Source organism: Sparus aurata, chromosome 14 (genome assembly GCF_900880675.1).
Source record: "Sparus aurata chromosome 14, fSpaAur1.1, whole genome shotgun sequence".
NCBI lineage: Eukaryota > Metazoa > Chordata > Actinopteri > Spariformes > Sparidae > Sparus > Sparus aurata.
In genome coordinates, this window is record NC_044200.1 from 17914116 (window position 1) to 17931579 (window position 17464).

Below are 17464 nucleotides of genomic sequence, written 5' to 3' on the forward strand. Positions count from 1 at the left end.
ATATATCAGCCAACGTATTGAGGCAAGAATGTTTTTGTTTTTTATTTCTGGCTTTACTAAATATTAAAACAGCAGAAAAGCCATGGCTGCTCCTTGATGGTAGAGTACAAATCCATCAAGTGTCACTTTATTTTGAAATCCCCCAACTTCCCATTTTGCAATATTTAAATTTGTGTAACTTTATGTAAACTCCGTAGAGGCGCGGCGGTCTGACGTCACATCCCTTGAAAAGTTTCTGTAGTTACTTTATCCTGAGGCTCCTCTGGCACTGGTCCCCAGTGTGAGGTATGGGGCCCTGCAGGGGCCATGTAGAGGCTTCTGGGGCCGTCAGTAACATGAGTATTAGTTTGATTTCTCCTTAAAATTCCCTTAAATATTGATAACACACCAATCACAACAAAGTATCTGACATTCTGGGGGGCCGCCTTAAAACCTTAATTAAAGATTAAAATACACCCATTCTATTTTAACAGAGTTCTGACATTCAGTTATTTATCGCACAGGTCATATAAGTGTGTCCTGTGTGCATTTTTAGAAATAAGAATTTGAAACCGTCTGATGTTTCTCATAATGAACGCCTTCTACTTTAAATATAGAGGCTTTCTTTACTCAAGAAAGTTTTGCTTAATCAGAGGCGAAAGAGGGCGAGGGGAACGTCCAGTTTCTGTAAAACCATAAAGGACCAGTTCACCTTAATCACAACAATACACTGTCCCACTTACCCTTCCTTTGAAATAAACATGATTTATCGTCAAGGCAGCACCAATATGGATATTTTATTATAAGGAAGAAGACAAAAAGTAAAACAATGCAGAGATGTCAGTACTGCAAAGCTGAAAACAGAAAAGCTGTGTCATGTAAACAACATATAAGCTGCACCACAACAAAGAAAACCAGACAAAAACAGAAACTAGCCTCAGACACACCTCAGAGTTGTATCAAGGTAATTTGGTCTCTAGCACAGGAGGATGTGCGTGTCTTACAGCCTAACAATACGACTCAGACAAATAGGGGAATTTAATTACAGACAAACACTTTGAAAAGCTGCTATTCTGCGTGTTGTAAACAGCTCCAGGGCCAGGAGGAAACAACAAGGTAGCGGTGGTGGCGGTGGCGGTGGCGGTGGTTTGGGGGGAGGAGTGTCAAACCATCAAGGTCGAGGAACGGTGCCATGCAGAGACTTACTTTACATAAAGAACATAAAGGGCATTTGCCTTTTGAAGGATTGACCTCTGATTAATCTTAACTCTAGGCAGATTAGATTCATCAAGGGATTAACGGCCCCTTACCACAGTGAGGAGGGAAAAAAACGCTCAACTGCATTATTCAAACAGGTTATACATTCTAGGAAAGTAAAGAGGGCAAATAAAGAGGCCTGTTACATATTGAGTGGGTGTTTGTTATTCCATATCAAGTATCAAGTTACTTTCAAAAAACCTCAAATGGGGTTCTGTATCAGCTTGATTGAATCACAATTCCATTGCAGAAATGTTTTAAATGGAGCCCTTTAACACCTCTCTTCCATCCGCTGACCGATAACACCCCTTGTTTTAGTATAGTTAAAGTGATTATCATGATCATCTTGATCGTTTACTTTAGCCTGGAGTGATGGGCGAGCATACTCAGGAAAAGAAACGAGACAGAAAACAAAACAACCCCCCCTCTTTTCTGTCAAATCACCCTAGTCGTTACTTAAGAAGTACATTCTTTCCAAATGCTTCTAAATGCTGCGAGTATCTGGTGAAACTGTGTTGCTTCATTTTACAATATACTGCAAAAAAGCCCCAAAATACTGCAATCCTTTTCCAATACTGACAGCTGATAGCGCAGAATGTGTTTACCTTCCAAACACATACTAGTATTTAAGATATGAAGAATAAATGCAGCAGATATGATGTCAGAAATGCAAAACATCTATGTGATATTCAAGCAAACATAAAGTAATAAAGTGCAATCAATAGATACAATCAATTCATTGACCCCCCCCCTGCATAAACATACTGATAATGCACTTGTAAAAACATTATTAAATTCTATTTGGGGGTGTTTACACATTTAGTACTTTTAATTCTGCCTAACAACTGCCTATCAGTAAACTATATCTTTATACCCTTTGCTTTAGTTATATCTCTTGTCTCTATCCTCTATTTCTGTATCACTTTATCTCACAGCACCTGTGTGGTAGGTGAGGTTAAAGTGTCAGGACTCATAAATCATGCATAGTTCAGGTTCTTATAATCCTCCTTCTTCAAGTTGGAGGAGAGAGATTTTATTTTCCCTCTCCCAAGGTTTCATCCTCTTTTTTAAAAAGGTTTTTGGGGACGTTTTTTCTTATCTTCACGGTGCGAAATTCCGCTGTGGCTGCTGCCGAGATATGTGAGATTGGGCCTGACCTTCAGCCCCACCAGCGCAACTTCAACATTTCAAGTTACTCATTCCTACAAACTCCAGCCTTTAAACTCTCCAAAATGACCAGGTTATTGATTTTCCTCCCCTCCAGCAGTAGAGTTGTCGGCCCCTGTGTGCTCAGCCAGGGAACAGTCCATCGAAGAGTTGGGCTAAAAAAACAAAAAAGAGGAATCCCGTCGGTTTTTTAATCCCCTGTGCTGTCTGAAGGAAGTCATTAAGAGTCTGCAGTCTCGCGTCACTTCCAGGTGGCAGCGGCGGGGCGAACGCCTGCACTCCCCTTGGTGCCCTTCGACCCCAGGGACTGACCCGAGCGGCTCCGCAGGTCACGCTCGGCATTCTCGCTCTGCGCCTGCTCCTCATCGTACCTGGTGACACACAGAGGGAATCAGAGGCAGAGCGAAGACACAGATGTGAAGGAATTCCTGTTGCCCCCGATCTGTGCCTTTGCACAAACCCTGGTGCTTTACCCAAACAATAACCCCCCTCCCCCCTGCTAAGAACTAATCCCCTCCTTTTCAACTTCACAACACCCCTTCGATAGCTCAGTTGGTAGAGCGGAGGACTGTAGTGGCAATCCCAGGCATCCTTAGGTCGCTGGTTCAAATCCGGCTCGAAGGAGTGACTTTTTAGATTTACGACTTCTTACGTTATATAATTTGTAGAACTGCAGTTGAAAACCTAAACATACATTAGATATAAAAATGGCACACAAATCAGTTCATCAGCAATTTCAAAATATGCTGTAACTAATTAACTTGGACTAGTGAACAGCAGAACTACTGTATGGATCTCTGATTTGACTACACTTAGATCTCATTGTGGTAGTAATTGATGTGTAAGCAAACATGTTACTATTAGTGATCGATGACTACCTGTCTCTGTTCGATAGCTCAGTTGGTAGAGTGGAGGACTGTAGTGGTTAAAACAGGCATCAATCAGAGTCTACTTTACCAGACAGGACCTACAAATTCAAGTAAGTTTGTATGAAAAAATGGATGTTATGTCTTTTAAGCTTTATAACAGATTGCTTGTTACAGTAACAATTGCTTGACCAGCAACATTAAACTAGCATAAGTTAAGGTTGTGTATCTTCCTTCATGAGGTACTGCATATTATCAGGTATTTCAGTGCCAAAAGAAAGCTTTTCTAAGCACACCGCTACTTGATTAAAAGTTTTTCCTTCGAGCCGGATTTGAACCAGCGACCTAAGGATCTCTGTGACCAATCTGCACAGTACAACCACTACAGTCCTCCGCTCTACCAACTGAGCTATCGAAGGTTACAAGGTCATACTCGTGCACCGATAGAAACATCCATCCTGTTACTTTCAGCTAGAGAGAAATATATAGATAAAACAATACCCTGTATACCTGAGGCAGTGTTTTGGCAGAAAGAGTAATAATGTTGTAATTTCCTCCCTCTGGTTGCTTTAACATCATCATACTAGGAAAACAAGATGCTTAAGCTCACAGTAGCCTCCCCATTGTGTTCAGAATGGGGCCCCAGTTGTCGGGCAACCTCTGCATTTACTGTGCAGGTAGAACTCATGGTTAATTTGATTTCATGGATCTCTGCCACAACAGAACTCTTCTGCTTTACCTCAGCGAAACATGTTCGACATCACTCACAACGCTGTTCTGTTCACAAGACTCAACCCTATTCTTTTATGAACTACATGTCTAGGCTCCTAAAAGTCACTCCTTCGAGCCGGATTTGAACCAGCGACCTAAGGATCTCTGTTAATGCCTCTACAGTCCTCCGCTCTACCAACTGAGCTATCGAAGGGTACTGACAAACATGACTATTTGTGGTTAACATTTTACCAGCTGTACTGTTGTAACCTAAGAACTGATATCCAAAATGAACATGGCTTAGTCAAATACCTATATATAGCGTTACATGTTGACAAAATAATTTGCCACAGTTTATCAATTATTATCTATTGATGTTGATATGAATGGAAAGTAAGAACAACTACAATGTTGTTTTCAGCTGCTGCTGCACGCACGTTTGTGAACTACAGGTTTAAAATGTTTTAAAAGTCACTCCTTACTGGGTGGATGCCCGATGTGACCACTACAGTCCTCAACTAACTGAGCTACTGAAGGCAGACACGAAGTTAGAAGTCAATAGTAGCACCATCTGTTTTGACTGTATTCACCGGCTGCTTATCACAAATTGCTGTGACCTTATAAATGATATCATAACATGAACTTAGTTCTCAGATTTAGTTAATTAATAAAACCGTGTCTTCTCACTCATTTTTGTAAATCTATGGATTCATATCATAATGTGAACTATGTTGAAAAAAGCCACGTTGCATGTGTTTATACATTAACCTCAAAAATAATTTAACCCGAAATTAGTGGAACAGAAGCCGCTTCTTTGCATTGTAGTCAAGTTTGAGACTGATAGAGAGTATGTTGACAAGCCGACCAGTCTTAGTTAATTAGTAACAGCATGTTTTGGAACTTGTGTTATCTGCTGTGTGAGCTACATGCAATCTAAACTGTTGTGGATATACAAGATGCATCAGCAAGTCTTCTCACTTAAAAGTCGCTGCTTCGACACAGATTTCAACCAGCAACTTAAGGATGTCTGTCACAACCACGACAGTCCTCCGTTCTACCAACTGAGCTATCGAGGGGGGGCCAACACAGCCTCATTCACTAGAATAAACATGTGTACTAAATATATTTTTGTGAACTATGATGAAAAACAGCCACTTGAAATTGAGTGAAGTCAGTGATCATAGAGATCTTTGTTGACTAGTGCAGGGTAATTTGTTACAGCATATATTAAGGTGAACAGGTTTGCATTGCCTGTGTTTATCTGCAGTACATAAGTTCTCGACTGTAGTTGAACAATATGTTCTAGCGCAGATTCAAACATTCAAAATTCACTCCTTCGAGCCGGATTTGAACCAGCGACCTAAGGATCTCTGTTACAACCACTACAGTCCTCCGCTCTACCAACTGAGCTATCGAAGGGATGTTGCAACACCCAAACATTACACTGAACTGGGCTTAGTGCTTAGCTTGGAGGTATTGCTTAAGTGAAGCACCATGTTTAAATAGTCCATAGTAGATGTAAAGGCAGAGGGAGGCAACAGGAAGTCCCTCATGCCTGTCTTTACTAGTATTTCACAAGACACACAATGAAGTTTCAGTTTCAAACATCACATTCCTTTCCAGATATTTCCGTCTGACCTAGAGCCATGCTGCTCTACAATGAAATGTGCTTCAGTGCACACAATTAAAAAGCCACTCCTTCGAGCCGGATTTGAACCAGCGACCTAAGGATGCCTGGTTTAACCACTACAGTCCTCCGCTCTACCAACTGAGCTATCGAAGGGCATGGATAGAGGAAAAAACAGATAACAAGCTGAGCTGAGTAATTTGAGAACGCAAACGTTCACGTCTGACTGATATTTTTAGCCTCAGTGTGACCCCTCTCCTGGCTGTTAGATGTTGCTGACTCATAGATTTGAACGTCACTCACAGGACTTGATAGTTGCCCAGGGCCTCTCGAGGCGGGCTGCGATTCCAGCGGCAGTCTGGGATGTCCCCGTTGGGCGTGACAATGTTGAGAGTGTCGTTGATGAGGTTGTACTTCAGGATGCGGTCGTTGGCTGTGCTGGAGGTCAGCGAGGGAGAGGCGTTGACCTGAGCGTGACAGGGACAAAGAAAGTGACTTTGGACCAAAAGTTTGCATGGAGACAGGAAGAGTTTAATAATGTACTTTGGGAACAGGAATGAGCGCGTTGTTATTTCCTCCTCTCCACATATAGAAGCTCTTATCAGGCAGGAAATTCTGCTGCTAATGTGCTATAACAGCTGTGCTCATAACCATTCATACACTCAAAAGAAGAGAACTTGATTGACAACGGAAAACTTACGAGCGCCCCGGGGAGAGATGATTTGAAATAAACACACTCACGTTTCATTGCTAGAGTAGACAGCATGGACAAAAGAGTTAAGCTTCTCAGCTTTTATTTTGTAAACGAGAGTAGGTGACTTGCAGGAATAATGATAAAAAGAAAGAATTCCTGACTAGGTTTGTGGCACTCGTTTCTTCAGTCCCTCACCGAGGACCGTTTCTGCCCTACAACCAGCTTCATGTCGCCCAAAATAGATCAGATTGGTGTCTGTTAACAGAAATAGCTCAGACCTAGCCTGGAAACCCAGCAACTGATTGTACAGCTGTCAAATCGAGTCCAACAAAATATGACAGCTGGATAACAAGCGAAATATCTAGTAAAAATAGTTTAGCATCGCACTTTAAAAGGAGAAAAATATTTTATCTCCATAAACTTTTAGGCTTTTTGCTGGCTTAACATGCCTTCTTTCAGATTACTGGAAAAAAAAACTTTTGATACAAAAAATAATAATAACATGATCATTTTTGTAATAGTTTGAACTAGAACGCTTCACTTCAGTTGCACTTGCATACACCAAACTTCCCAGGTTTACTTCTATCTATATCTTAAAAGTTTTTAAAGAGGGATTTGTTCATACATCATTCATAGCCTGAAAATATATATAACATTGTATCCCGAGGCACATGGGAAAATGGACATTTGGACTGACTCTGATATGTCATCAAAAAGAAAAACAAGAATTTGGAACATGGCTTTATCCGACATTCAGATTTCTGCTTTAGAAATATACGCGAATTACGGCAAATTTCACGAGATAATGTCTCATTCACATATTCAAACATAAAATGTCAGACAACATGATGAGTTTTGTTTGTAGTTAGCACCTACATTACGTCTGACAAATTGTTACAGGGCTGGGATTCAAATTTACAACAGTGGTGTTGACCTCAAACTGCTGGGGGCACCTAATCACACAAAATGCCAATTTCTGCAGAAAGTTTCTTTAGAGGTTGTTAAAGTCTTCACTTCAGTAGGATTTACATAAACCAAACTCTCCATTTTTATTTGTATACACATTCTAAAACTTTTAGTTTGTTTGTTACTGCTCTTAGCTTAAATTATATTACATTTCATTCTGAATTATGGAGCAATAAAAGCACATATTTGAAATCCCCTCTGATTTCCATCTGACAACATGTATGCAAAATAACTCTTATTCTATTATATAAACATACAATTTCGGAAAGTAATACAAAAAATTTTTTTAATCTAAGTCATCAACGGGGGAAGTTGCATGATGAGATCTATTAGTAACAATCTTGACCCTCATCACCTCTAAAGGGGCTCTGTGGAACTTTGTTGTGGAAGCCAAATGCTAGTTTCTAATGCTACTGTTGCTCTCTGTTAGCTGAGCAGAGAGAGGCACTGACATAAGGCACTTGAGAACATCCATAAAGTCACATATTTTGGAGTGTCATAGAAAATCCTTCACAAAGAAATCCAAGGTCCAGCAGCATCAAACAACTTATAGAAATCATCTACAGGCTTTGTATGGGCAACTGTGTTTCACGCTTACATATAGCCAATAAAAAGTTATACATGTATATTTAAATAGCTACAAACTGTTACACGGAGCGCCTCTAACGGTGTCCCCTTAACCTTTAAAACTAGCCAGCAAAATGTCTGTGTCATCCTGTGTAGCCTGTCAGCACACTCAGTTCATAAGCAGTATTTTCAGCAATGTTTTTACAGCTGGAATGACACATTGAATAGTTTAGAGACGCACCTTCAACACGCATTTGAATACAGAGGCACATGTCCCAACACAGAAAGATAAACCTTGAGGGCATTTAAAGGTGCTTCACACTCAAGGAAAAGGAACGTGGAGTCACTGTGTAAGCATGTTAAGTATCTTTGGGCTTGGCAAAATATGCAACTGGTGCCAAGTTTACACAGCGGAGGTTAATTCTGAGTGAGTTAAAGCCTTTTAATGTGAGTTTGTAGACGTGTGTGCATGTCGTAACTCCTCCTGTTAAATTACTCACCTCGATAAGCCACGGCTTGAGCTTGTCATCAATAATGATGTCATACCCGTAACACTCAAAACAGTGCTTGTCGTTGTTCATTACAGGCTGCGAGAGAGAACAGACAGAGTCAGGAAGAGGAAGTGACCTACAGTGCGATTGTGAAACGTTGGGAACTCTTTAATGCAACAGCGTGTTGGCAAATGATCAGCGTACAAAATATACCTGTGGATGTAACTATTAGTACAAAGAGTGACATCTGCGTTGAAGCCCGAGAGGGGAAGTGAGTCAGATCACTTAGTAGAAAAGGGAAGCGAGCATTAAGTGGAGTGCTAAAAACAAAGAGACGTCACCACCACATAGCAGTGGTATAACAGCTGTGTGTTCGTAAGTGGTACTAAGTGATACTGAAAACAGGATCTCAACAGTAACAAAGTAAAGCTCAATGACTGAAGGCTTCAACATGTGTGGTGGAGTGGTTTTTATGGTGTATGTGGAGGGAGTTTAACTATATTTCAGAATAAAATATTGTACATTTTTAGTCCACTAGTTACTTGACAATGAAAGTTCCTTTTTTCCGATTAAACTCTTGTTTTAAGCAGCTTCTGAAACATGGTCTTACAGATACAAATACATAAAAATGTATTTAAAGCAGTTAAAATACTCCATATTGACAATATGAAAATGCAACTTTTTACATTAACTGTACAGTATTTCTTTCTGTTTTTGGTGTGTTTGGATTTTTGTTTATTCTAAATATGAAAGGTGCAGTACGTAAGATTTGGCCACCTGTCGAATTCACCAGCATATCACCACTGTAATCCCTAACTGCTGCTAACTGTAGCTATTTACCTAATTTAAGTGTGCAGCTAGCAGTAGCTGACCATGAGGCAGCTTTTGAGGCACAATATGGCTAATGTCTTAAATTATTTACTACATATCTTAAAACTCTTGGGAAATGTCAGTCTTGCCTGTTTTATCTACTGAGTGAAACACATGCAATCTAAAGGATTGTTAGTAAATGACAAATGGGCCTGACGCTAAAAAGCTTCTCCTTCGAGCCGGATTTGAACCAGCGACCTAAGGATACCTGTTGACACCTCTACAGTCCTCCGCTCTACCAACTGAGCTATCGAAGGGTGACAGCTAACACGCTCACCTGTTAACTACCTATTGTAAATCTGTTAGCGCATATTTTAGAAATATACGTCTTGGTAGTTGCTCATCAGCACGATACCATTTATCAGTTTTTTTCAGATTGGAGTGAAATCAAAGGCCACCCACACATATATTTATCAGTTACACTATAGCAAATACCTCTACAGTGAAACAGCGACATTTTGTCAGAAGCTATTGGACAACATGTTCCACTACACACAGTTAAAAGTCACTCCTTCGAGCCGGATTTGAACCAGCGACCTAAGGATGCCTGGGATTGCCACTACAGTCCTCCGCTCTACCAACTGAGCTATCGAAGGGTTGTTGCAAAAATGAAAAAGAGGGGATTTAGTGCTTAGTGAGGGGGGGGGGATTGTTTGGGTAAAGCTCCAGGTATCATGTAAAGGCAAAGTGGGGGTACAACAGGAATACCTTCACACTTCATAAAGATACTGCAATTCTGTGGTGTCAATTAACATGTGGGTAATTCAGTATTTGTCACATATTTTGGGAGAGAAAAATCACTTGATGTTGACTTACAGCCACCGCCTTCAGTGACTGCACCACGATCCAGTGGATCTGGTCAAACAGTCGGCTGGTCACCTCCTTCCCTCTGGTGCTCTCTAGGTACAAACGGAGGTTACTGACCGTCCACTTGCCTCCGTGGACGTGGTTGTAGTCATCCTGCGTTAAAGGCACACAGTCTGACTAGTTGTTGGCATTTTTCTTTTGTTTTTTTCTTGCAAAAAAGTTGTACACATCAGTTTACAGAAAAACGTTGTTAGCTGAAATTCATCACAGTCATCACTGCATACAGTCAGTAACAGTTAAATCATTTAGTGGAGCTATCTATGCAGCCAACAGAAAACTCTTTCACATCAGAAAATCAGTATCCTCACATGAGAAGTACTCAGCCTGTGAAATAGTTGAATAATGTTTTTATTGGCTCTAAATTGAGATTTATTTTTGTCTGTATTTGGCTTAAGATTTTGAATTTTTGACCAGGGTCCAGTGTTTTTGGTGCTTGATCCCTATTAAGGACTTAAATTCAGGACTTTACATCAAATTCTGCTACTTCAGACCCCAAACTTTATTTATGGAGACTTCAACAATCTCGACTAGTCACACCAGACAAGACACAGACTCACCCCGTGTTTTTGGATGGCCACGTTAGTGAGGTGAACAAACATGTTGTCCAGTTCACTGGTGCTGGGTGTGTATTTGACTGTGCAAAACCTACAGAAGCCAAGTTTGTACCTGAGGATCAAACCACAGAAAAAGTTCAATTAAAAGATTATTATGATTATTGATTGAGCTGCGAACTATTTTCTCAAAAAAAAAAACATTAATTAATTCATTGTTTTGTTTTAAACATGTCAGAAAATAGTGGAAAAATGTCCGAGATACACCTGCTGTCTCTCTTTACATGTAGATAACACTAATTAATTTATTACAAGATAGTGTTGGCATCCATCAACCAAAAACTTTATAGAAATTCTGGGCTTACATGTAGCATTTCAGAGGCCGATACGTGGTCACCAGAACGTAGAGACGCAAGTCGAACTTCTTCCCCCCGATCAGCAGAGGGTTGTCGATGTACAGGGAGATGACGTAGGCCTCTTTGCCACTAGATGCTGCTACAAACCTGGAGGCAGAAAGCAAAAGCCAAACATCAGCAAACCACAAAGCGGACAGATGATGATATAGGCACCATCTGATTGATATGATGCCATGTATTAAAAAGAAACAGGAGCTCCTTGGTGCTAGAATGAAACTAAAGTCACATCCACACAGGAAGAGCTTACTGTTGCAATGAGGACCGTGGTAACTCACGTGGAGGTGCGGCTGTCTCTGGACCACTTCTTGATCTGGGACAGCTTGTTGATGAGGAAGATGCCCTTGCCCTGGGCCTTCCCGCAGGGCTTCATGATCCAAGTGCTGGACGGGTTCTTGCGGAACTCCTCCACAAACAGATTATAATCAGCCGGGAGCATGAACGTCACAGGGACAAAATCTGCACAAAGCAAAGAATGTAGTTATAGTTTAACATACTCAGAACGGCAAGTGTTTCTGTGCTCTGTGAGGAAAACTCATCTAATAGATACCTAAATACATGTATTTCCCGTTCTCGTCCTTCTCGGCCAGCGGACTGCTCTCCTTTTCCAGCTCCTTGCGGTAGCGTTTGATGTTCTTTATCATCAGGTCTTTTCTGGTCAGCTCGTAGTGGTTGGGAAAGTGGTTAACCATCTGGTCATCTGACAGACGGTATCCGGTGTCCACGCTGAAGACATTTCTGATGGTCTGGATGCTCATCCTGCATGTGGATACAAAATAAACAGCACTATGTTGGTCCACTGGGTTTGGAGCCTAGAAATAAGCCTGTTAATATAATAAGTACTCATTAATTGATACAAATAGGATCAACATGCATCCAGCATACAGTGGCTGAAAGTTATTGAGAAAGGAGAAAAGCTGTGTGAACGTATATTATACTATTCACTCCACTACATTTATTAGACAGCTTTAGTCACTAATTACTGTTTAGACTCATATTTTGCATATAAATACATATTCCAAGACGATGAAAGGGATGCACTTTTTACAAAATGTCCTCCAATTATGCTAATTTCTTGTGGTTGGATGATAAGCTTAAACTGTGTTTCAGGGAGGGAACCTTTATTCTAGCAGATTTTCTTTGTCAAGCATGGGAGAGGAGGCAGAATGTTTTATTAAAGATGGAGCTGCAAAATAATTTGTCATTTTGTAGTGAAATGAAATGAAGTGTTTGACTGCTGCAATCAAATTTTTTTGGGTGCATTGTAAACCCATGAGGGTTTGGCATGCGTATGACGCAAAAGATCCATATCATATAAATCCGCTTAAAATGTTCTTCATGATTTCATTTACATAATTATTTGGCAAAATGATCTGTCTCACAAAAATAACTCAAATTACAGTTTGGTCCGAAAGAAATAATATAAAGTTGTTTTGCAGAATTTTCTTTTTAAAGTAGCTACCTTATTAAACAGCTCCCAACACTACAGATCTACTTTGAGTCTATTTGGAGGTTGGGAGGCACAGGGACTGACTTGTAAGTAGGATTTTTAATGGACCCATTTTGCTTCTATGGGGTACTGGCACTGGAAAATCAGATGCCAAACTTTTTGCGAACTCTTAAATGTGAGGTTTTGCTGTAATTTATGACAGTAGATAAAGAATCTTTGGGTTTTCAACAAGCTAACATGTTATAGACTTAAGGATTGATTGTGAAAATAGTCAGCAGATTAATCAATAATGAAGACCATGAGTACTCTCTCCACTACTGCTGGTATATGGTGCTTGCAGAGTACTGTGGACTGAAGATGCAGGTGTAATGTAGGTGTAACACCTACCAGTAGAAATTCCAGTCCTCGCTTTCTGTGACTGGAATCCATTCCCTCTTCTCAAAGTTGTTGATGAGCACTGATTTCTCAATATCTGTCACCCACTTCACCTTACCGGCCATGGTTGCCTCCCACTTGGGTGGAGCACAAAACAACAGGTAAACAGACAGTAAAAGCACATTAACAAAACAGACGGCGTACGCTATTGTGCAGTGCAAAGGAAGAGAGAAAGGATGCATGCAGCTGCCATGCACCAAAGCCGTCACCTACCTGCAAATCAATGTCAGGAAACAGCCAGTCATCAGCATGAGCTAGCCGGGCAGGCTCAGTTAGCAGGCTGCTGAACCCTCCCTGGACTGCTGCAGAGGCTGGGCGGACATCACCCAGTCACTGATGCAATCTCACCAGACCGCCGTTATTCAAGCTCATAGCGGAACACAGCGGCAGGACAGTTCGCAAGCATGCTCGACAGCCCTAGCTAACAATAAAGAAGTGCCTCCATGTTGGCGGTTTTATAGCTAACAAGCTAAATGTATTGATTCAGGCGTCGTGAAGCTGGACACAGTGACGAAACGCCCACCGCGGCCAAACTACTCTTCACAATAAAAGTCTCGGTTATTAAAACGTAATAACGTAAATAAATGATAACTACACTATGAGGCTCAGTTACAATTTACGGACATTTTCAAACAAGAATGTCTCGAGAAACGTTAAACGACGTCGTTATGGGCTTGGTCCTTCCGGGAGAATAACCTAGCAACGGAGGACGCAGTGATGTCATGCATGATGTCATTACCGCAGCGTACCAGCAGGGGTCAGTGTGGGGCTGTCTAAAAACTACAACAGGTTTGTTTACTCATACACATTTTCAATAAATACAAGAGGTCATCTGTTGAACACACACACACACACACACACACACACACACACACACACACACACACACACACACACACACACACACAATAAAGACAAGAATACTTATTCAAAATACTGAACAGCACACTTTACACATTTTTGGTTTGCCACACAGTAGGATACAAATATACACTTTACATTTCAATCTCAAAGTGTTATAAAGGTGTCATATTCTCAACAAATAAGTTTTATTCAGTCATCATTTAGTCATTTTTTAAGAGCCCATGCACACCAACATGACCGTATCAATACAGGCTCGGCGTGTTTGATATCGCCGAGCCTGTAAGTTCTTTGTTCAGTCTCTCTGTGACTGATATCAGCCTACTGATGAAGCCTAATCATCTAATGTTACTTTAAATTATATTCTTGAATCACATATGTTCATGCATTCCTTTTTCTGTGGACTAAAATAATAAAAAGGCATAGAAAAAAGAGGTTTTTGTCTTGTCAGGGCATTATTTGCTACATTAGAGATGGTATATGTTTGTTGTGTATCAAATGACTAAGGCTACAATTAAAATATTTATACTTATCTCACAATATATCAGACATTGATCCTTTGTCTGCCTGCTAACACAGTGCCCAATGCCATTCGTTTATTTAAAAAAGGATCTAGGCTATTTAATTGCTCTATTTAGATAATTTGTGTGTTTTTTAAGTAACTAAAAAGTTGTGCAATGGGTAATGTATTAACATGCAGACAGTAATATTGGAATGTAATATATCACTTTAAAATGAATGTAACCAATAATATGTGATACTTTTGAAAGTAACTTGTAACTTGACAACACTGTCTGCCAGTAGTGTGAGCAGCTGAAAGATCAAATTGTGTATTTAGAAAAAAGGATGTCGCCCCCTGGTGGTCAGGCCCGGCAGCAGGTTAAAGGCGTGGCTAATCATATTTGTGGCAGTTGTACCTGAGCGCAAAGAGATTAAAGGACGCTGCTGTGAGTACAGGAAAACATCTAACGAATAATTCTTTTATTATTCATTGTGTTATTTCCAAAACATCTCAATCATTATGTCTTTGCATTTTTCACAGGGCGGCGTCTACTTTAATCCACACGAAAGGTAGGTTTTACTTTCTCTTTTTGACTGTGCATCCACCTGTTTTACTGTCTGGGCGGGTGCATTAATAGTAATCTCATATCTAATATCCACCTTAAAGGGATATGCTGGTTGATTTGTAAATGCAGTTAAAATAAATGTATGTCTGCGTCCTTTATGAGTAATCCAATATGATCTTCAAAACGACCTTTGTTTGCTTTGGGTGAGAGGGATTACCTCATCCCTTTGTTATGACAATATGCAAACGACTACAGGCTATTACATGATTAATACACAACAACTGTCCTCTGGGCATCAGTATGAAGTATAAACCAAGATTATATTGTTGAAGTTGTCACATTTAGGAGTATCTTTTTATGGGAAATTGGCATAAACAGTGTAAAGATAAACACAGAGGAGAAACTTTACTTTTTTTATATATACTTTAGTAGATTAATGAGTGAACAAACAAATATTTAATTCTTTAAAGTGGATGCTTTGGGGTCAGTGGTGTTTTTTTACTTCTACTACTCAGGACATAAGGGCAGTTTGGTTGATTTGAGTTATGGAAATGGAGCATTTGCATTGAGGCACATGAGCTCAACAGGAACTGGTCTGAGGACAGGTGCACGTAGGAGGGGACAAAACCTGTTTGTTAGGCCGACAAAACAGACAACAACAAGTCATAAATCCAGTCAAACAGGTAGATTGGATGTGCAGATTGAACTATTGCTCATAGTTAAGATGTAAAAGGGCAACTTAGGCACACTTCTCGCAATAAACAGTAGTAATTGGGTTACAACATTAGGACTTAATCAAACAGATGATGTCATCTCTTCAAACCTAGAGGAGCCTGTTTTATCAGCCTGGATTCTCCTCGGTAACACAGCCACCACCTATCCTGGTCACATGACCCAGTATTTACACAGCCTGTTTATGAACGTTGGGAGTGAAACCAGCGCGACGACACGCGAACACCTCCAAACCGTGCAGCCAGTATCTGTCCTGCATGCATAATGAGGGTCTAGCCGCTCTCTCTCTCTCATGTGTGCTGATATGAATAATTTGCATTTTACCGGTTGCTCTTCACAGAAAACAAGATGGTGGCACAAACAAGACAGCCGAGACAAGCCGTGTCCCTCCAGGCTGGACCTGGTGAGGTGGACACTGGCACCCTGTTTGACATGAACCTCAGGTGAGGCACACGCCCCTCCACACACACTCATCAACACAACAGTAGACAGCTGCTCCTCAGGCAGCACACCGTGTGGGAACAGTTAGACCAAAAACAAAAAGAAGGCTTTTGTTTAGTCACATCTGTCACTCCTTCAGGGTCAATGACGGGGCTGCACGTGCCATCGGTCGCCAGTTGGCGGTAATTGGAGACAAGTTGGACCGGGAGTGGGCAAGCAGAGATCCGAACTGGCCACCAAGTCCTCTCCACATGCTGAGACCTGCTCAGGCACTGACCAGGACCATCTATCGGTATGAGAAAGTAAAAGACATCTATCTATATTTAGCTTTTATATGATTGACTGTTAAGGCATTGTATCTCTGTGTTATTCTCCTCCAGGGATATCCACAGTCAGTTATGGGGCTTCAAGGGCCTGTCTGCAGCAGTGAAGGCCTGGATATCGAGCACTGCGCCTGGGCAGGGGATCCTCAGAGCTGACGCCTGGACAGCCTGGGTAACACTCCTTCTTTACGGCTGACCTTTTGCTTCTCCCCGCCCCCCTTAGTTACTGTCACCACATCTGTCAAGTGCTCCATTCTAGCATCCCCCACATGAAACAGACAACAGGCGTGGACAAAAACAGCTTTTTGTTTCTAGTTGATGACTGTTGGCGGAAATGACAACAAACACTGGCAGGTTTAATCTACTATAGTGCAACCGCTCCTTCTACCCACGGTCCTGTGTCCCCCATATTTACATGGCACATAATGGGAACATGACAAAGGGTTACATTTTTGGTAAACATAGGATCCTTGGAACTTAGGACTTTGGGAACATAGGATCCTTGGAACTTAGGACTTTGGGAACATAGGACCCTGTTTACATAGAAACTTAGAAATTTGGAGCTGGGAACATAGGACCATGGAAATATAGGACCTTGTGAATTTAGGACCCTGGAAACATAGGACTATAGGACATTAGGGCTCTGGTAACATAGAACCATGGTAACAGAACACAGGAACTTGGGAACGTGGGACCCTAAGGAACATAGTACCGTGAATTTATAGAACCTTAGAAATTGAGCTGGGAACTTAGGACCCTGGGACCTTAGGGTCTGTGAACCTAAAACCATGTGAGTTTAGGGCTCAGGAAACATCAAATGATGGGAACTTGGGACCTGGAAACACTGGACACTGTGAACATAGGACACTGGGGACATCAGACTCTGGGAACATAGGAGACTGGGAATATATGCTTCTAGGAAGATTGTTGCCAAATTATCAACAGCATAGAGTAATCATTTCCACTTTCTCTCCACAGGTGTCCAGTTTTAAAGCAGTAACCTGCACTGGCTGGTCCAGAGGAGCGCTGGTGACTGTAGCACTGGTGGCTGCAGTGACCATTTTCGGTGCGCTGTGGGTGGAAGGGAGAGCCTGAGGGGCCATGAGCGGGTCTTTTTTTGGCCATCATA

At 41.2% G+C, this 17464-nt stretch overlaps 1 protein-coding gene and 7 non-coding genes across 8 annotated transcripts; 1 reads left to right on the forward strand and 7 right to left on the reverse strand.

Moving 5' to 3' along the window:
- Window positions 1-751: 751 nt before the first annotated feature.
- ttll1 (tubulin tyrosine ligase-like family, member 1) lies at window positions 752-13614 on the reverse strand. The gene is made up of 10 exons (XM_030440473.1): window positions 13125-13614; window positions 12864-12988; window positions 11577-11785; window positions 11305-11485; window positions 10979-11116; window positions 10620-10728; window positions 10012-10155; window positions 8335-8421; window positions 5911-6074; window positions 752-2774 (listed from the first exon to the last, which is right to left on the reverse strand). Exons 2-10 carry the CDS (start codon window positions 12974-12976, stop codon window positions 2645-2647), a joined length of 1275 nt encoding a protein of 424 aa, XP_030296333.1. The 5' UTR covers window positions 12977-12988; window positions 13125-13614; the 3' UTR covers window positions 752-2644.
- trnay-gua (transfer RNA tyrosine (anticodon GUA)) lies at window positions 2941-3027 on the forward strand. Its single transcript is given in 2 exon segments — window positions 2941-2977; window positions 2992-3027. It is a non-coding gene; the product is annotated as a tRNA-Tyr (tRNA).
- On the reverse strand, window positions 3587-3688 carry trnay-gua (transfer RNA tyrosine (anticodon GUA)). Its single transcript has 2 exons — window positions 3652-3688; window positions 3587-3622 (listed from the first exon to the last, which is right to left on the reverse strand). It is a non-coding gene; the product is annotated as a tRNA-Tyr (tRNA).
- On the reverse strand, window positions 4108-4194 carry trnay-gua (transfer RNA tyrosine (anticodon GUA)). The gene is given in 2 exon segments: window positions 4108-4143; window positions 4158-4194. It is a non-coding gene; the product is annotated as a tRNA-Tyr (tRNA).
- Window positions 5313-5399, reverse strand: trnay-gua (transfer RNA tyrosine (anticodon GUA)). Its single transcript is given in 2 exon segments — window positions 5313-5348; window positions 5363-5399. It is a non-coding gene; the product is annotated as a tRNA-Tyr (tRNA).
- trnay-gua (transfer RNA tyrosine (anticodon GUA)) lies at window positions 5677-5763 on the reverse strand. The gene is given in 2 exon segments: window positions 5677-5712; window positions 5727-5763. It is a non-coding gene; the product is annotated as a tRNA-Tyr (tRNA).
- trnay-gua (transfer RNA tyrosine (anticodon GUA)) lies at window positions 9366-9452 on the reverse strand. The gene is given in 2 exon segments: window positions 9366-9401; window positions 9416-9452. It is a non-coding gene; the product is annotated as a tRNA-Tyr (tRNA).
- Window positions 9705-9791, reverse strand: trnay-gua (transfer RNA tyrosine (anticodon GUA)). The gene is given in 2 exon segments: window positions 9705-9740; window positions 9755-9791. It is a non-coding gene; the product is annotated as a tRNA-Tyr (tRNA).
- Window positions 13615-17464: the final 3850 nt, after the last annotated feature.

Bases quoted from the DNA above. Each gene is read 5' to 3' on its own strand.
- ttll1 (XM_030440473.1), bottom strand. From the start codon at position 12,976: ATGGCCGGTAAGGTGAAGTGGGTGACAGATATTGAGAAATCAGTGCTC. The intron at 11,486-11,576 runs GTATCTATTAGA...TGCTTTGTGCAG, and splicing joins CGGGAAATACATGTATTTAG to ATTTTGTCCCTGTGACGTTC. The intron at 11,117-11,304 runs GTGAGTTACCAC...TTCTGCCTCCAG, and splicing joins AGAGACAGCCGCACCTCCAC to GTTTGTAGCAGCATCTAGTG.